Source organism: Lichenostomus cassidix, chromosome 21, assembly GCF_008360975.1.
Source record: "Lichenostomus cassidix isolate B80296 chromosome 21, HeHo_3.0, whole genome shotgun sequence".
In the NCBI taxonomy this organism is placed as follows: Eukaryota; Metazoa; Chordata; class Aves; order Passeriformes; family Meliphagidae; genus Lichenostomus; species Lichenostomus cassidix.
In genome coordinates, this window is record NC_139501.1 from 2213937 (window position 1) to 2233626 (window position 19690).

Consider the following 19690-nt stretch of genomic DNA (forward strand, 5'->3'; position numbering starts at 1 on the left):
TTATATTCTACCCAGTTCAAAGGGCAAACCAACCAATCCAACTTTACAAAAAGATTTTATTGAAAGGATTGAAAAATACTTTGTTTCTCAACAATATTTAAAACCAAGTTTTCAATGCATTAACAATATGTAACAGGATTTTTTTCATCTTTTAAAAATTCAGTACACTGCTTTATTCCCTACTACACTGTTGGTAACAACTTCTTCAATTTTTACCAGAGGATAACTTTGTTTTTTTTAAAAAAATCAAATTAATTTCCCAGCTTCCACTTTGGCCCTTTGCAGATGAAAGGACTTGTAGGTACCACTGACTTACAAACCCTTTTATTAGAAACTCTTAATCAGCAAACCCCCATTTTTAAGCACAGTTTAAACAAGTTATTCTGAATAAGCTACATCAGCAAAATGAGGTTTTATTGCCAATAAAATGAGGTGCATTTCAGCTTTTCTCTGGTTCAACTCCCCCACACCTGGAGCAGTTAAAATACAGACCTCCAGGGCTGCTCCAGCCTCACTCTCCTGCAGTTTGCAGATTAAAAGCCTTGGAAAGGACTTTGTACACTCAGATAAACTTTGTGATGTTTTAACACAGCAAAAGCAGCTGACCAGGGAGAATCAAGGCAGCTTTCTGGAGGAAAAGCAAGGACTGAAGTCACTGAGAGACTGCCCTGCCTTGGCTGATCAGCCACCCAAAAACTGGTTGTTCTCAGCAGGAATTTCCTACAAGCAAAGCTGCAGCAGCCTCAGAGCCAAGAATGCAATTGCAGCAGGTGAGAAATTGAAAGAATAAATTTCAAGCCAACCCCTAATGTAGATCTAAAGTTGCTCAGTACACTTTGATTACAGATTGCATGACCTGTGCACTCTGAAAATTAAAAGTTCAGCAATTTAGTCAAGAATAGCTTTACTATTATAAAAAGCATAAATAAAAAGTGCTGAATATAGTTTTATCTTTAAAAAAATACTAGATAAGGCTCATAAATCATTTCACCTCTGCAAAATGATTTCCACTCCCCAGTGTGCCTAGAACTGCTCACTCTCCACTCACCCACACGTTTCTCTAGACACCATACCCTGTTCCTTCTCTCAATTATTGCATGTTTAAATAAAATAGTTTCAAAGCAAAAAGCCTGACACTTCTCTAGTTCAAAAAGTAACCCAGTTATCGAATAACTGAATACTCCACTTAGGAAACCCGTAAGCAGCTTTAAAACAGTGATAAAACAATTACTGCAGATTCAAGTGAAAGAGAAATCCCAAAAGCTCTCTGGATATTCTCCAAGATATCCCAAAATCCGTCTGGTTTTGACTGAATCAAACCAATATTCTATTTTACAAAATGTACAAACCACCTATTAATTTATATGAACAAACTTCCACTGCAATTTGAATCGTTAGCCAAGAGTTTGCTTCTCTTTTCTGGAAAAGTGCTCTGCATTGAATGAACTCAGCCCAGGGCAGCAACCAAAAGGGATGAGACATTATTGAAACCATCAGAGGACAACAGGTCAGGCAGAGTCTGGAAATTAACCATTTCCCATTTCCACTTTGGACCACATAAACAACGTAAGACAATCATGAAAAAAGTTCCACAGAGATTCACACTCCATTCCCAAGGAAATCCCACCTTAAGCAGTAAATTCAATTAATTCCTTGGCAAGATTCTGCCACAGGCTTACATTGAACAGCTCCTGTCCCTTCCTTTAATGACCAATGCAGCAAGACTGGAAAATGCTGAAGTTTGGATAAGATGATGATGAGACTGCACCACAGAGAACATAAATGTAAACATTATCCTCGGGTTTGTTATTTTGCAGGTAAATTACAGTACAAACCCTTTTTTTTTTTCCTCCCCAACCAGTTCTTTCGTTGGGGTTGTTGTTTTGTTCTTTCATAAAAGCACACACGATAAAATATGTACAGAGAGAAGTTAGAAACGTTTGAAAGCATCTTAAAAAAAGTAAATGTGAGACTTAGAATATCTTGAGTGTGCTGAAGGCACCGTTGCTACTCCATTGGGAATGTGTCCTCTCGTTTTTCCAGCCCACCAATGCAGAATCCCATCCTGGATTACTCAGCACCAAGAGTTGGAAGGAATCCATGGAAGTTGAGGGCATTTCAGGGTCTAGAATAGGATATTTTCTTCAGGACAATAGTGGAACTATAATACAGTAGCAATTGAAGTCCAGATTCTTCTTGAACACTTGGATTTTCTTTTTTTAAAAAACCATGATAGTCTCTAATGCTACCATTTATCCCAGGGAATCCAACAAAAATATCAAGAAAAACCAACACATGGATGATTCCCACCAGGAGGAACTGCAGAGCTATGAATTAGCTCAGCTACAAACCCAGAGAAACTTATAATAATCAAAGCTCATTGCTGCTGTTTGTGGGTATTTCCACAGTGCTGACAGCCAAGGGTCAACCACTGCTCAAATGGGCACAAGAGAGAGAATTGTATATATAAAAAATATATACTTTTTATTACTAATTCCATCTATTAATAAAAAACATCCTTTGTGGGTGTTTAAGTGTGTCACACTTACAAGTAAGAAAGTATTTTTTGGGTATTTAAGATAACAAACAGGAGCTATTGTTTTTTTAAAGAAAACTTCTCAGAGCCTTTCTATTCCTAGTAGTGTTAAATGGAGTTACAAATCTACCAAATGAAAGATTTTAATGCCACTTTTCTGCTGCCACTTTCCCCTGGTGTATCTACATTCAGCCTACCATGGAACTGGTAAGTTAAGAGGTTACAATCAGATCTGCAGATGTGGTTGTTGACACCAATCAGGAGTAATCCACCCTCAGACTGCTCATCTGGAAGGAAATTCACACTGGATTAAAACCACCAGAGCTTCCACTCCTGCTCTTGGGGGACAGGAAGGAGCAACAACCCTTCCCAGCCACAGGATTTGAGGGATCTAAACCACAACCACGAGGCAGGTCTGGGGTTGCGCCACACCAAGAGCTCCAAAATCCAGCAGAGAGGAGAGATACTGCCCCATTCCATTCCCACGAGTCCTGCAGGATGCAAACACTCAGAATTCCTCTTCCTCCACGGCAAAGTTGTTCTGTTTCTTGCGCACATTCCAGTGCAGGCACTCGGCCAAGCTCTCGAACCAGTCGCTCACAGGGTCCCGGAAGCAGATGGAAGGGAGGGGATAGCAAGAGGTAGTGATGCTGATACTGCAAGAGCACAGCACAGTCAGCCAGGGCAGCAGCAAGCTGAACAAAACCCAGCCTGCTCCCCACCCAGCACACCTATGGTGTCAAACAGCAGCTTTCTGTCATCACACAAGAGCCAAATTAAAGCTGGTGTCAACTGAGCTTGAAATAATGAAGAGCTTTTTAAATAATAAATAAACACAGATGCTCTGTGGACACTACCTGTGACACAGCTTTGATATGATATCCTGCATCTTGTTGGCTTCACATCACCCACACAGGGGCAAAGGAAAACGCAAGGAACCACCTTGGCCTGTCAGCCTTCTCACCTCTGAGAATTCCAAGGTGTAACCAAGGGCCAAACCTTGTGTTTGATCTTTACTGGGCTCCTGAACTACTCTATAGGTGATCCAAGCTCAGAGGAAATCAAACCTGTGTTACACCAGCTGGACATTTTCCTTCATGGCCACTCGTGTGGGCCAAGAGGAAAAAGGGCATCCAGAATAACAAACCTACCAACCTCCTCCCCACAGCTGCCTTTAATCCCCTCCACCACCACATATTGAACATAAAACTGAGCAATTCACACCTTTCTGCTCACTCAAGGCAAGAGCAAGCGACCACAACCCCTCCCAGTTAACCCAGTTTAAACCAGTTTCCCAGCAGCTCTGCTCACAGGCAGCTCCTGTTGGTTTATATCTTCTAGAATTCCTAAGATTTATCTTGAAGTTAAAATTTACAGTTTTCTAAAGATATGCCCATCTTCCTTGCGAAGCATGCAATGTTTACAGAGCCTGAACATTTCACTTGCTTTTATGGGAAGATCTAGAGAGCCCAAGTTAGAAATTAAATCCTTTTAGTGCAGTTTGTGTTCTAGGAGGTGTTAGGGTTTATAAAAGCTCATTTCTTCACTGCCAAAAACCCTTTTGGCAGATGTTAGAGAACGAGGGAGCTGCATGAATCAGGATTTTCTATACTTAGAGATAATACAATCAGGAAAAAGGCTTGACCTGTCTCCATGGCATATTTCCTGCCTCTTCCTTCCATCAAACGAAACCCACGCCGTGTTCCTGGCATCTGGGGAGAGCATAATCTGAAAAACAGAAATCAGCTCAACTTCAGGTCCAAAACTCCAAAGAACAAACACCTCCTCCATCCTCCCTCTGAGAGCAGAGCTGACTCTTTGGAACTCCACAGCTGCACTGGAATTCCTCATGTGTCCATGGCAGCAGTGCAGGAAAACACCACTCAAATTCCAAACCTTTCTTTTAGGTTTGGCTGATACACATATTTTTCTATTTGCAATAAATCCCCTTTTTATATTTACAAGGTCTAACCCACAGAGGCCTTCCAGTAACAGCCAGTTCGTGCTTTAATTCAGTTATAGGTGTTGACTTAGCTTCTCTGTCAATAAAAAGAATGAAGTTAATCCACAAAAATAGATTTTGATACATAATGACTCCAAAGCTGTTAAATTGAGGAAGTTTGGCTCACTTGTAACATAATTCCCAATAAAAGAATTAACTACCACTGGCCAGTAACGCTCACTGACATGAAGGTAACTGTGGGCTGAGGGCAGTGCCATGAATAAACATTCAATTTATGTTGTAAAACAGGAACAAAACGTTCAGCATACACTTATTTCTCAATGCTAATCCTCTAACACCCCTAGCAGAGTCCTTCCAAATTACCTCCAGCCTGCTTAAGTAGGAAGAGAGCTAACAGAGATAAAAGGAGAAAGGAGTTGGTTCTTCCTTGCACAAGAGTATTTGCCCAAAATGCACCTTATCTATTTTATACTCAGCTATTAAAGGCCTTTTTTTGCAAGACAACACTGACAAACAGTGAATTGCAGATAATGCTACCAATACATACTTAAAATCTGCAGTATTTCTGCATGAAAGGAGAATTTTTTATTCCCTGCAGCACTAAACATTTACAGGCACTTTAGCTGAGACTACGTAAAATTGTCAAACGCAAACGTAGGAATTCCCATTTCATAGAATGTAATAGAGCTACAATCCAGTAGGAAAGGCATAAAGTATTCAAATTCTTTTAAAGAAAGACACATTCTTGACCCAGCCTTGGTCTGATCCTGCTCAGATCAGGGCGAGAAGTCAGAGGAAATGAGAAGAAGCAGGAGCCACACAGCACTTCCCAGCTTCCTCGCCCTGCTCACATTCCCACTCACACCATGGAACTTTTTAATTTAACAAGGAGAAATAAAACAACAGAAGCCAACCTTGAGTTCCACTCCAGCAGGAACCACGATGGGTCTGAAGGACAGGGAGTGGGGGCAGATGGGGGTGATCATGATGGCAGGGACGTTGGGGTGGATCATGGAGGCTCCGGCGGCCGCGGCGTAGGCAGTGCTGCCGGTCGGTGTGGAAACAATCACCCCTGGAACAGCAAACAGGGCAGGAATGTCAGCACTGAACACCTCTGGGAGACACCAACAAAGCCCAGCAAACAGGGCAGGAACATGAGCACTGAACAGCCAGGGATGCCTCTGTGGGACACCAACAACTCCCAGCAAACAGGGCAGGAATACCAGCACTGAACACCTCTGGGAGTCACCAACAAAGCCCAGCAAACAGGGCAGGAACATCAGCACTGCACACCTCTGGGAGTCACCAACAAACACCAGTGCTGGGGAAATGAACCTCTGCACTAGTGTTTCACAGCCCAACACACACGAAGAGGGGAACTCCCTCCTGACCCTGCCACGGGCTTTCAGAAGTTGCACAAACTTCTGCAGCTCTGGTTACACAATTTTGTAACAGTGACTTTCATTTTTTTTTTTCTTTAAGGGTAAGAGCTTTAGAGATTAACTCCAGACGTTTGTGAGATTGTTTGCCTTCAGCAAATTCCTGATACCCAGGCCAATCTTTTTGGAGCCATTTCTTGCCCTTAGCCTGAAATGTAATACCCAAAAAAGAGCTGCTTGCCTTCACAAGCCCATAAACAAAACCTTTCAGCACCTTAAAGCTTCACAGTGGGAATAAACACACCTATTCTTTGCACACTCAGTGCTTGCTGCCAGCAGTGAACTGAAGCTCTGTTTCCATGTGAGGAAATCCACCAGGAAAACAGCAACAGGCTGTAGCTGAGCTGGGAAACCATCCCAGCACACTCACCATCTCCTTGCACTGTGGTTATCAGGTGTCCATCCAGAAACACATCCACGTTGGACAGGTAGGAGGAAGGGCCACGATCCACTACAACTTCATTCAGGACCTGTCATGACACCAAACATTACTCCATTGCATTGGTGATGAAATAAATGTCAAATCAAAACATGTTTTCCAGATCTGGTAATAATCTGTGCTGATTTAATACCTGCAAATTAAACTCTCTTTATACTTCTGTTCTATCAAGCACCAGCTGAAGTTTTGAGATGTTAAGAATTACTTCCAGAAGTTGGTCACTAACAATGTGTAGGGTTTTATCTCTCATTTATGAAAATCTTTGGTGTATCTCACTTTAGATCTACTACTTTGTTTTCAAAATAGAAGGAACGTTGAACTCAATTTTGGGGAACTTCTCCAGCCTAAATGATTCTGAGAAATTATTTTTACAGCAAAGTACAAGATGAGCATTTCTGACTGCACAAAGTAAATAATGTGCAGCAATTCCTCAGCATTTAGAGCAGATTGTGAGATGGAGCAGCAAGGAGCAGCCCCACACTGCTGGGGGAGAGTTTTAATAAAATAATACAATTACATTGTTTTAATAAAACAACTACAAAGTTACAAACAATATATTGGTTCTTTTTGCTCATTTTGCCCTCTGACCTGATATTGCATAATTTGCTTGCCCACTTCCTTCTCCAGGTTTGCAGACACAACTCCATTCTCCTCTATCCCATTCTGGACTGTCATTTTCTCCCTGTGCTCCTTCACCACCTTCACTTTGAGTCTGCTCCGGAGAACGAGGGCTGCATTGCCTGCAGGTGGAACACAGGGAAAAACACACCAAAGTGAAATGCTGGCACAGGAAATAAAGCCCAGGAATGACTAACCAACTCTAGGAAATGCCATCCTGAGCTTTCATCATTCCCACTTTCATTCACAACATAATTGGCTACACTTGGCTAAAGCTCAAAACTGATTTTTGGCAGTAATGGGCAAAATCAAAGTCGAATTTCAACCTAGTCCCTTCCCACTTCTCTCATTATGTAAAAAGAAAATTTAAATTTTACATTGAAAAGTTTAAGATTGGAAAACACTGTCGTGATCTTCAGTGAGACAAAAGCTAAACTTAAAGAAAATTAAAGCATTACAAACATGTATTGAAAGACAACATATTTTCAGGAACCTACTTTGGATGGAACTCAAATAACCTCATATTGAAGAAACAAAAAATTTACTTCCTCAAATATTTCATTTGCCTGACTTCTCAGTATTTAAACACTGCACTTTATTTCTATGTTTAGCTGCCCTTCAACATAAATTCTACATCATCTTACATTTATTTACTCCACAAATTATTTCTTAGCCCTTTTCCTTTACAGAGAGCAGCACTGGATGGGTCAATGCAATGTAAAACTTCTGTTAATTTAAGATTACATTTCTGTTAATTTAAGATCCAATTCTCCAAATTTTAAGGGCCAACCTAGAAGAGTTGGTTAAGAAAAAGAAACAAACAAACACCACACCTCATCCCCTTAAATTTACCTTCTATAACCTGAGTGACTTGGGACTGAAAATTCTCAAAATTAAATGGAGTAAGAAATCCAAGGGATCCCAGATGAAAAGCCATAACTGGAGGGACACTACCCTATCAATAAAGAAAAGAGTTTTAAAGCTACTCAGTCAAAGCAATTCATACTTCAACTAATTGCCTGTAAATATTGTGACTATTGATGTAACTTCAACTGTGCTCAATAAAAACAACACATTTTACATTCTTTTCACATGGCAGAGGATAAAAAAGAAGGAATGAACAGCAAAGGACAAATGCTGAACTCAGTAACAATGGGGGAAAAAAAAATCCCACTTTCAAATACTTCAAAAAGAAAAGGTTTATAGGTTTATTTTATATTAGAACCAACCTGGAAAAGTGAAGAAGCATAAAGTAAGGTCCCATCTCCTCCCAGGCATATGATAAAGTCTATCTGATTGGAGATATCATCATAATCTAGAAGCAACATTGAAAATAAAAAGTCTTGAATTAAGTTGTATCCACAATCTTAATTTCCTAACAAAAATCAGGAAGAAAAATTACAATTTGCACCATACAGACATCCACTCACAAATATAATAAAGCTAAGGTGTAACAACAATTGTTTGCAAAAGACACTTTAGTTTTACAAACCTGACCCAACAACTAAGACAAAAAATATACTCCAACTGTCCTTTCAAGAAGTCATTTCCATACCTTCTCTGAAGGTGCAAAATTTCTTCTTCACTGGTCCAAAATTCTCATCATTAGCTATAGCAGGGTCTTCCAGTACTTTTTTTTCCACATACACTATCATGTTGTTCTCCTGCAGGGAGAGAAAATAAGCTTGTTAGTCACCTCCTAACAACACATTTGACTCTCTCCATCATTTCCACTGATTTAAGACAGATAAATAATATTTTTCAGTAGTGTTCTGCATCTGCTGGTTGTTTTTAATGTGTGGTCTGATCCTAATGAGAATTTTGCAGCATGCACAGCCCATTTGATAAATTAAACTAAAGCTTGGGATATTGATTACATGATACAGCAACATTGCTGTGTTTGCTCAAGGCTGAAAGGTTTAAGCTTTTCATATCCCATTTCCCATTATTTAGAACTGGAAACAGAAGGGAAGTTTTTACTTTAAGTTTTTACTTTAATTTTTAGCTTTAAGCTCTGTACTTAAGGTACTTCATACTGATTTTAAGCTCTGCAATGAATTTTAGCACATGCAGTGGCAATGTGTATAAAGATCTGTCTGTAAATACAATTCTGCACAGAAGCAGCAGCTGTAATTTAATTTTCTTACCTCAGTCAGGTACACACAGAGCTCTTTGAAGGGCTGCAGCAGACTGGCATCACGGATCTTCTTAATCACAAGGACACTCTTGGGAGGTTTGTTCCATGTCAACCGCTGGCTTGCTGGATCCTGAATGTGCCTGGGAGACAAAAAGCCCCAAGTATCACCACATTGTGATCTTACACCTTTCTGATCTGCTCAGGACACATCCTGAAGCACCACAAAAGCTCTCAGATCAAATTATTCAACTGACTGACACCACAATGATGCTTTCCTCTATTTTGTTTTAGTGCTGACCCAAAGGAGAAACATTCAATCAGAGGATCAGAAAAAGCCACAGCATAATTTTTTTTCCCCCATCCAATATTCTGAATCAAACACCTCAATGTAAATTTAAAATTCATTTCATTTTTGTGCTTATATTTGATATACAAATATAGCAGAAATTAAAGGTTGCAGCACTGAATAAACCCAGAACCAGGATCAGCTTCATTCAACAAAAGCCTGTTTCAGCTGTACTCACCAATTCCATGCAGTTCTACTGAATGAAAAATTATTCATAACTTGCTTTAAGATCTTCATGTTTCCTTCCAGGGCTCAGGCAAATGCAACAGCTCCAAAAAAATAAAAGGCTGAGGCTCTTATCACTTATTAATAACTGCAACCTCAGAAGGATACATTTTTCTCTGAATTTTTTTTTTTTTTCTTCTAGTAAAGATTTCAATCAATTCCAATAAAAAGTGAGGCTTTACAGAAGAATCCTGTGTAAAACTTGTGTTCCAGATCCTCAAGGCAAGATTTCATAAGGAAAATCTCATTTAAAAATAAAACAAAAACAAACAGGTATTTGACCTCCCCTGCTCTCAAAACCACAAGACCCTGATCCTTTTTTTTTTTTTCCACTGACTATTCACTCAAATCTGCTCATCAAAAAGGAGGTTTGCAAGCTTTAGTGCTGCTGGTTGTATTGAAAGAGACACCAAACCTTCCCTGCACATAAAACCCACGATTTTCTGTCAAATAAAAATCCCCCCAGCGAGGAGAATTTAACCAAATTACCAACTGCACAAGAGAAAAAAACACCAACAGGGTTTTGCTTGTTTTTAGAAGCCGCAAAACCTTGGGTGTAGTAAAAAAAATAATTTAAAATTTGCTTTTCAAACAGTCCTTCCCACCTCTGCTGCCCAGCTCTGCCTGCCCAAGCTTTCCCCTGGCACAATCCTGTCCCTGTCTTTATATCCCTGAGCTGGTCCAGCCCCTGGGAGGAGCAATTCTCCAGGTCAGGTGGGTAAACACAACCTGGGCTGGATTTCAGCTTCGCTGCAGCACCCCAGGGCTCCTTACAGCACCGGGGGAGAATGAGGAAGCTCTGAGTTACAGAAGGGAGGATTTTGTGTCACACTTTCCCAGGAAAGGGTTGGATGTTACCAGGAAGGTTACTGGCTGCAGAGGGAGAGATTGAGACAAATAAATATTGACTCGAATATCTTACTTTTAACTGGAAGAGCAATTAAATAAAACTTTTTTAAAGGGGCAAGAAGCACGGAATGGTTTGGGTTGGAAGGGCCTTGAAGACCATCCAGTCCCACTTTACACTATCCCAGGGTGCTCCAACCTAGTCTTGGACACTTCCAGGGATCCAGGGGGCTCCAAAAATAAGGAGCACAACCTTGGCTAAACCCTGAAATTCCTCATCTGGCCAAGTCAAGACCCCATTTATTAAATACACAATACCTGGTGTAGAAAGCAACACTTTAGCCACCCAGCCTACAAAATTAAAATGTTTATTTGCCCACTAAGCAGAAACAAGCCCTTATTTCCACATTTATCAGCAAACCTGCCAAAACTGGAAGTACCAGAGATCAAACACAAAGTACAAATTCAATAATTGATTCAACCATCATCACCAAGGGAGGGAGAAGGCTTCCCTCAGATCTCACAGTACGCAGAACAATTCCTCTTCCTTCCCTTGTGGTGCCCAGCACAATTTTTGTTGGGTTAGAAACATTAAGAGTTGCCATTTTAAACAGCAAACTATGCATTGCAGACCATGCCAGTTTGGCAATGCTGACCCCAGGGTGGCAACCAAGCACCATGAAAACTTCAAAATATCAGGTAAAATACAAACAGTGCTGATTGGGGGCTGAAAAAGCAGAATTAGTGGAAAAGCCAGCTGGTTTCTTTGCCACAGAAGGAGCACAATAGTGTCACTGATGAGATGAATACTCACATAATCGTTTTAGGATTCTGCAGCATGCAGGCCTTTGGTCCAAACGTGGTCACTGGGCATGGTCCGTGCAAGGAGCGAGTTCTCCTGAATGCAGAGAAAATAATCAGTGAATAAAAGAGATGTGGTGACAAACTGGGGATATCTGGCTGCTCAAACACCAAACCCAGTGCTTTGAGCCAGCTGCACAAAGCAATACAGGGCAAAGTGCATTTCTTAAACCTACGTGAGAGCTTCCCAGGCAGGGTAATTTTACAGATTAGCTCTCACATTTCAAATGTCTCCATCAGTTCCTAAGTGACACGAGTTTCACTGCTGCAGGCACAGCAGCAACACTTTTATTCTGTGTTTCTTGAAGCACTACATCTTATCTAAAAGCACATGTTTTTAGAGTGACTGAATCTGGGATAAATACACATAAAATAGCTCAGTGAGTGCTCTTGCCCTCACTAAGGCAGTAATGTACATACATTGGGTTTTTCAGTGTGCCTTGACAAGCATTTACAATGAGATCTCCAACACCTGCAGATGTTTTTGGCATGGTCAAGTCACAGCAGTGTGTGTCTTGGTCATTTAAACACCCTTAATAAATGAATCAACCAGAAATTCTTCAGCTCTGAGGTACATGGAGATTTATATCTGCACTATCAGGCTGCAGTTTTGAACAGGTTGAAAAAAACTGCAACTTCCCCCCATTTATTTCTCTAACAAGATCTTTGTCTTCAGATAAACAAGAGCTCTGAGGTGCCACTTATCCTCAAAATTGAAGCCTGCCAGGACACAGGGTTACTCCTGGCTCTAGGATGAGATTATCTGCAGCAAGTCAGAACTCTGCTGCCTCACCTCCCTCCCACCTCCTCCAGCAGAGCTGGAAATGGGAACAAAACTTGCTCAAGTCATGGAACTGTTGAAACATTATGTGACTGCTGTTAGAATTATTCCATTAAAGAGAAGGGGGAAACATGCCTTTCCTGGGCTTAATTCAATTACATATTGCTTGGCAGTAACAATCATCACTGCAGTGTCTTCCATTGTGTGTTAAAAAGTAGCTCAGACCAGCCTGATGACTCACTGCTAGAGCTAAAAAACCCTCAGAAATGTAATAAAAATCAAACCCAGATCACAGGTTAAACATATGTATATAATTATGGAACAGCAACATCTTATTTGTTCCCTGCCTAATAAAATATGCGAGTCGAAGATCTGAATTCCAGTAACAAAACCAGAAATTGTATTTGTTTTTCAACTGTTTTCCCATTTCCAAGTTCAGGCATGACTAGCCAAGTCAGATAAGAGCATTGCTAAGTGTCTTATAAAGTTTTCCTTATTTATTTAAACAGAAAAGTGAGCAAGGCCTGACATAACAAGAGATTAATGTGTGTGCCAATATGTGTCAAAGGGATGATAAGTCTCTATCTTCTTATGAACAATTACCCTTGGAATCAGGAGAGTTAAATAACAACCTGGCAGCATCACCTCCCACTTCTTGCTCCACTCCAGCTTCTCCCAGATAACTGTAATTTTTGCCTTCTTCCAAGGCAGGTCATTATTTGATGCCACTCCCAATAATTGGCCAAATTCTGTTCCCACATGAGGCATTAAAAATCCACACCTGACCTTCATGACATCCCAAAATTAAGCCCTAATTAATAACTAGAGCACATTCTGCCTGAGATTTCACTTGGTTTTATTAGTGCTCAATGAAGTGCTTCGGTGAACAGAATTTAAAGTTATTCACAGCCAGGCTGCCTTTGCTAAGAATGAGCAGCAGCAATGCCCTGGAAATTATACATCTTTTAGGGAAATCTATTTATCAGTTCACAGCAGCTGGGCAGCTACCTCGAGCTGAACACCACAGAGGAAGCCTGAGAGCAGCACTTCCTGACAGCCTGCAAAATGCCTTGAGACAATTTAGCTCCAGATTGAAGACAGGCAGTGAATGACTGCAGAGCATCCTAATGAAGGAAAATCTCGGAAGCAATTACCCTGATTCAAACCCACAATGGACAGAGCACTTCTGGTGGGAAAAGTAGCTGTTTAGCTAGAAAATAATACATAAAAATTTAGAGCACATGGTCTTCTGAACAGGTTGACTGAAAGGTTTAAGCAGAGAAGGGGAAAACCACCAGTTTTACAGCATGATTTAAATGTCAAGCCTTATGCATTTTGACCATGCACACACCACCAGAGCTACACCAGAGCACAGCCCTCAGAAAACACTTCCCAAAAGCATCAAGTTCACTGAACTACACAGGCAGAGCAGGTAACCTAACTAATTTTCCTAACCTTTCAGCCTCTCCAGACCAAAGCTTTTAGTATGCCTCCCTTCACCACAAAACCACCCCCTGCAACCTTCAGCCTCACCCGTAGGTGCTCTTGCCTCCCAAGAGCATTCCTACCAGCCAAGCAGGAGCTCTGGACAGGAATTCCATCTGCTGAGCAGCTTCCCCGTGGCTCTGGCTGTGCCTTAGGAACTCTCACAGCCCAAGGAAGGTGAAGTTCTGCTGTGCCTCCCAAAAGATCAAGACGCGGCGCTGCCCCTGCCCGCTGTTCAATATTTACAGCGGGTCCAAAGATCACCGAATCAAAAGTTCTATCCACCCTGTCCACATGACAAGAGCCTTGCAATGAGATCAGAAGGTTGGCTCCAATCAAAAACGGGTGTTTCTCGCTGCTCTGAAACCGTCAGCAAACACAAACTTTTCGCTGCCTCACGCATAACCTAACACAGGTTTTTAACACACAGGTTTTTAACAAACAGCGCTAAAGCTCTGCCTTGAGCATTTGTCAAAGTCTGAGGAATTGTCTCTACTGTTGACTGATCATTTTTTGAGACTATGAGCTCTGCAGACACCTGTTTTGACAGGCCATGAGATTCTGATTACAAGTCTGCTCTTAGTCAGCTCTACACTTTCAACTCCCCTTTGCTTTGAACCTTCCGAGGTGCACTTTAAGAATCCCTCACGGCCATATAAAAACAAAACCACTAAAATCTAGTAAACTTCATACACTTTAGCAACAAGGGGAAGAACCAAGGGCCTTACCTGAATTCTTTGGTGCTTCCAAGGGCTGGTGAAGCTGACAAACTCCGTGACTTGGCTCGTCCCCTGCTCGTGCTGCCCCACTCCTCATCGCCGTGACACGCCGAGCAGTGGTAGGCAGAGTCTGAGCTCCCGTCAGCCTTGCTGGCACACAGCTTCTCCCGACTCATCTCCATCCTGGAACTGCAGAAACCTCAGCCAGAGAGAAATTCAATCCCTGGGATGGAGAGAGAGAGAGGAGGAAAATCTCAGTTTTCGCAAAGGTAACAGATCCTTCCTTAAAATTCAAATTATTTTTAGCTGGCGCAAAAAAAACCTGAAGCTTCGCTATCACAATCCTTAAGCTCCCTCTTCTCTCAGTAGATTAAGTGCTGAACATCAAAAAAATTACTGGAATTGTCCAGAAGATGAGCATTGCTGCTGAGGTGAGATGGTGGTTTGAGCTGTTCCCCTGCTTTTTGTAGCTCCTGCTCTGTGCTCAGCACTGCTGACCAAGGTGGAGTTTTCCCAGTGTCCCCACTGTGGTTTTTATAATCGTTTTTTGGCAATTAAAGTGCTTTAAAGTCCCTGGAAGAAAAGCTGGAGGAGCATGGTACACGAAACACAGAGTTCACAGACACTGATAAACACTTCTCCAAAGAATCTGCGCAACTGGAAAGTTTTTCAAGGTAATCAGAAAACCCTGGAATGAAAAATGACCAAGGGTGTTGCCAGATTGAGAAGAGGCTCAGTACAAAGTTGTTTCAAGACCAGCACAGATTTGTGTCTTCAGTTACGTAAGAGACAAAATTATTTTTTTTAGATATTGGAAAGAAAAAGTTTTAAATACATGCCAAGGAATCTGGAAAAACTAAGATGTCTCCTATTGGGTGATACACATATTGGACAGATAAAACTGGAATACTCTAAAAGCAAAAAGAAAAAACCCTGTCAAATAATGCAATGGAAATAACCTTAATAAGCCTCAGCTTTTGAAAAAAACAGAGGTTAATACCGAGCTGAGGAGAGACAAAAACAAGCTGGAGGACGATACCCAAGTCCTTAACTCATTTTTGACAAACTGGGGAGATGGTCCAAAACAAACAGGACAAAATAAGCACAAATGTGCAGTATTTCAGTTCCACGAACAACCAGCACAAATGAAAGATAAACAGCTGGGTAGAGCACGGCTTTGCAGAAGTAAAAAAAAACCCCAAACTCGAAATAACTGCAGAAGTTCTAGAAATCTTGTGTGCAAGTTCTCATCATTACTTGAAGCAAGCAGAGAAGAAGTCTTATCAGAATATAAATAGAAACCAACTTTCAGTGTATGAACAAACACTAAACTATAAACAAATAGTATCCAAGTGAGTGCAGTGCAGAGGAACAGCACATTCCTCAAGTCAGTTGATTCCAACACGGGGAAAAAGTTGGTTCAATAAAAATTTGCAGATGTTTTTCCCCAACGGTTTCATCGCTTTGGATGAATTCCCCACCTCATCCTGCAGAGAGAGGAACTAAACATTCCTGTAACTATTAAAATGGACTATGGCTCTGGGAAATCGTCACATAATGAGGATATCTGGGGAGAAAGCCCCCAGACAATGGCAATCCCCACAATTTCACCAGCATCCCAACTTCCAGACAACAAAACCATCACTAAAATGCAGCTGTAATTTTAGACACATTACTAAATTAGACAGAACCACCACCTAATCAAATTAGAAAGTACTTTTGCTCCTGCTGTAGCTCAGGCTTACCCGAGGAGAGCAGCACTACAGAGAGGTGCAATTACTGCCAGCCATTAATAATTTATAGCATCCTGCCCTTGGAAAGGTATCAGTGTTTAGCTGGGGGTTACTCATTGCTGTGTCACCTGTGACCAAGACTTGGGAAACAGCCATTGCAACACTCTTGTAATTTTTTCTAGCTAAAATTAGAAAAATGTACCTCTATTTTTAGGCAATTCAAGCTTAATATATAAATGTTGTGCCTGTTAGTTGAGTAAGGGAGGCAAAGAGCAATAATTTATGTAATAAGCAAGATGTGTTTCCATGTGACTTTGATTGAAGAATGTTCATCTGACAGATGCTGACAGTAAAGAAAATCAGATTAGCACAAAACTGGAAGTAAGAACTGTACAGACCTACTAAATACAGCCTAAGAACTTGATATTCCCTCCATGTAATACTTTCCAATTCAGGATGTTTTAACTACAGCTTACACCATGTACTGTTTAATTAACATTCCCTCACAGGACCTTTATTGAATAAGCAGACCTGACATAAGACAAAACTACCACTGAACAGCTTCCAGGATTGGATCCAAAAAACTTTTAAGCACATGGTAACAAACTGATGAAAAGGCTGCTCTGTTTTAAATCATGTCCAAAATAAAAACAACATGAGAAAAGCAAGTGTTTAAATGTCCAGCACTGAAGAATGAAGGACAACTGAGAAAGTGTCAACATCTAATATTAAATATCTGTGATGGTGACACAGCAGCCAGGTGAATCACCTCTCACATGTATCCAAGTTCTGTTTCACTGTCATTTCCCATTTTCAATTTCACTGAGCATTCCTGTGCATCAAAACTTCCTAGGATTTCATCAAACCATCTTTTACAGAAGGACACAATCCCATGACATCCCCAAAAGGAGACAAGGCTGTAAATCACCAAGGGATTTAATTTTATTTTATAACGAGCATGCTTGTAAGCTGTTCTTTCGTAACAAACTTTTCCTGTCAAATGCCCTGCCCTAAATCATCCTGGTTAAAGGATTACTGCAGGGTCCATCCTGACAAAGTCCTCACAGTGTTTTAACTCACCTCCAAGGCTGCAGCATTTGTAGAGATTTCTTAGAAGTTATATCAGTAATTCAAAACTCATTTTGTACTTTGTTATCAACTTTCTCTTGTGGCATAAGAGGATAATGTTCTATCCAAAACTGGCATCCCTTTTCCCACTGCTACAGAGCTTGATCACTGAGTGGAAAAGCACTGTGGAGCTTTTTTTTTGTTGCATTTTGCTGAAGAAAGCACTCCAACAGAGGTTACATGCCTGTGACTCCATCCCTAAGGCACTAAACCCCCTCTCACACACACAAAAAAGAAGAAACAACTCTATCATACAGTCAAAGCTTGGTTTAGGTTTAGAACTTCATATTCCAGTCAAAGCTTGGTTTAGTTCAGAACTTCATATTCCAGCGTGCACGGAGAAACCCAAAATCCGTAATAAAACCCAGCAGTCTGCGAGCATTACAATTTTAGGTTTTGATTACACACCCCAATGCTATTTCCACCCAAAACCAGCCGGTATGACCATCACGTGCCCACGGGCAGGCAAAACAATTTAACCCTTCCTCTCCGGAACCCCAACACCCCCCGAGCACTGCACGGGGGGACACTGAGCACCCAGAGCAGGGGGACAGCAGGGGGACAAGCAGGGGGACAGCAGTGGGACAGCAGGGGGACAAGCCGGGGGACAGCCTGTTGTCCCTGAGGGAATGGCCATGGGGATCCCGCCGGGTGTGACAGAGCCGCCCCAGAGCCTGCTGAGGGACAGGCTGCGGACACTTGGGACAGCGGCCCGAGCGGGGACAGGGAGCCGGGAGGGGACACAGGGTGGGACACACACCGGACAGCACCGGGGGGACACAGGACACACACCGGGGGGACACAGGACACACACCGGGCGGGCAGAGGGACACGCACCGGGCGGACAGAGGGACACACACCGGGCGGACAGAGGGACACGCACCGCGCACACACACACCGCGCCGCGGCCGCCCGCACCGCTCCCCCCTCAGGGCCGCCCGTCCCGGCCGCGCTGCCCCGCGGGTTCCCCCGGCGCCCCGACTCACGGCGTGGCTCAGGGCCGAGCCCCGCGGCGGAGCAGGCGGTGCGGGGCGCTGCGAGGGGCGCTGTGAGGGGCGCGGGGCAGGCAGGGCTGGCGGGGCTGGCGGGGCCGGCAGACCCTGCGCGCCTCCATCGTCCCTCCCCGCCGCCCCCGCGCAGGCGCGCTGCAGCCGCGGGGCCATTGCGCAGGCGCGGCCGGTGCGGCTGCGACGGGGGAGAGACCCCGCGGGTTGGTTAGCGCTAATTAGCGTTAATTAGCACGGCGGGCTCGGTGCGCTGGGGATGTGTGGCGGCAGGCTGAGTGTGGGCGCCGCGTGGGGTTGTGGCCGCGGTAGAGGTGCCCATGGGACAGGGGCATGGCAGGAACAACCATCTCCTTCAGCCATCGCACACCTCCCAGCTATCCCACACCTTCCAGCATCCCATCCCACACCTCCAGCCATCGCACCTCTCCAAACATCTCACACTCCCAGCCATCTCCCTCCTCTAGCCATCCCATCTCCTTCCACTCCACCCCTACAACCATCCTATCTCATTCCATCCCACAGCTCCAACCACCTCCTCTCCAGCTATCTCATACTTCTCACCTCCAAGCATGTCACCCTGCCAACTATCCCACAGCCCCATCCCATCCCATCCCATCCCATCCCATCCCATCCCATCCCATCCCATCCCATCCCATCCCATCCCATCCCATCCACCATCCCATATCCCACCATCCCATATCCCACCATCTTGCCTCAACGCTCACTCCTCTCAGGGCAGCCCGGACTGTCCCATCCCCTCCTCTCCATCCGCCTTTTGCCCTCCAGCTCACACCACGCCCTGTGCCGAGGGTGTGGCTGTTGGCACAAACTTCTCTCACACCCTGCTCGAATCTCCCTACAATACCTGCCACGAACTTTTACCCTAATCTGGCCTTTCATCATCGAGTTAATACCCTGTCTGACACAAAACTGACAGCACACGCCACTTAGTGAGGATCGCTCAATCTCAAATACACACATGGAGTGCTGAAATGTAGGAAGCCTTTTTCCAGTCTGTGCTTGATCTGAGAAAACAAAAGGTTTCAGTACCTTGAAATCACCAGGAGCTCTGTTACAGACCTCAGCAGAGGTAGGATTGAGCTCCTGGATAGATGCCAACAAGGAAACGATTCTTCAGTTATCAAACCCATCAGGTTTCATAATTTTCAAATTGCATCTTCAGCCAGTGCTGCTTTAAAGAGGCCACACTCACACATGAAGCTCACTGGATAAATCACACGAGGATGAATCCACAAAATAAGAGCAAGTCACACCATAGGAGAGAGAATGTGGCAACTGAGGACTTTTTTTTCTTCTTCCTTTATGTAGTAATTTATTTTTGAGGAACCAGGGAGCTGTAAAAAACTGATGGTTCATACATGCTGAAACGAACTTGAAAAAGAGGAAGCAGTTGCTAGATGTGGGAA

General features: G+C 42.9%; 1 protein-coding gene across 8 annotated transcripts; it reads right to left on the minus strand.

Moving 5' to 3' along the window:
* Positions 1–36: 36 nt before the first annotated feature.
* Positions 37–19462, minus strand: NADK (NAD kinase). Of its 8 annotated transcripts, none has more exons than XM_085080020.1 (12): positions 19314–19462; positions 14405–14618; positions 11364–11447; positions 9143–9272; positions 8551–8659; positions 8225–8310; positions 7848–7950; positions 6966–7117; positions 6309–6408; positions 5414–5571; positions 4182–4264; positions 37–3192 (listed from the first exon to the last, which is right to left on the minus strand). In XM_085080020.1, exons 2-12 carry the CDS (start codon positions 14575–14577, stop codon positions 3045–3047), a joined length of 1326 nt encoding a protein of 441 aa, XP_084936146.1. In that variant the 5' UTR covers positions 14578–14618; positions 19314–19462; the 3' UTR covers positions 37–3044. The 8 variants fall into 8 exon arrangements, with proteins under 8 accessions (XP_084936146.1, XP_084936143.1, XP_084936144.1 ...); XM_085080017.1 differs by lacking the exon at positions 19314–19462 and adding an exon at positions 18969–19049; XM_085080018.1 differs by lacking the exon at positions 19314–19462 and adding an exon at positions 18977–18995.
* Between the last annotated feature and the right edge of the window lie 228 nt (positions 19463–19690).

Coding starts and splice junctions, on each gene's coding strand:
- NADK (XM_085080020.1), bottom strand. CDS start 14,577: ATGGAGATGAGTCGGGAGAAGCTGTGTGCCAGCAAGGCTGACGGGAGC. Junction 9,273..11,363: donor CAGAATCCTAAAACGATTAT/GTGAGTATTCAT, acceptor TTTGTCTCCCAG/GCACATTCAGGATCCAGCAA. Junction 7,951..8,224: donor ATGCTTCTTCACTTTTCCAG/GTTGGTTCTAAT, acceptor CTTTATTGATAG/GGTAGTGTCCCTCCAGTTAT.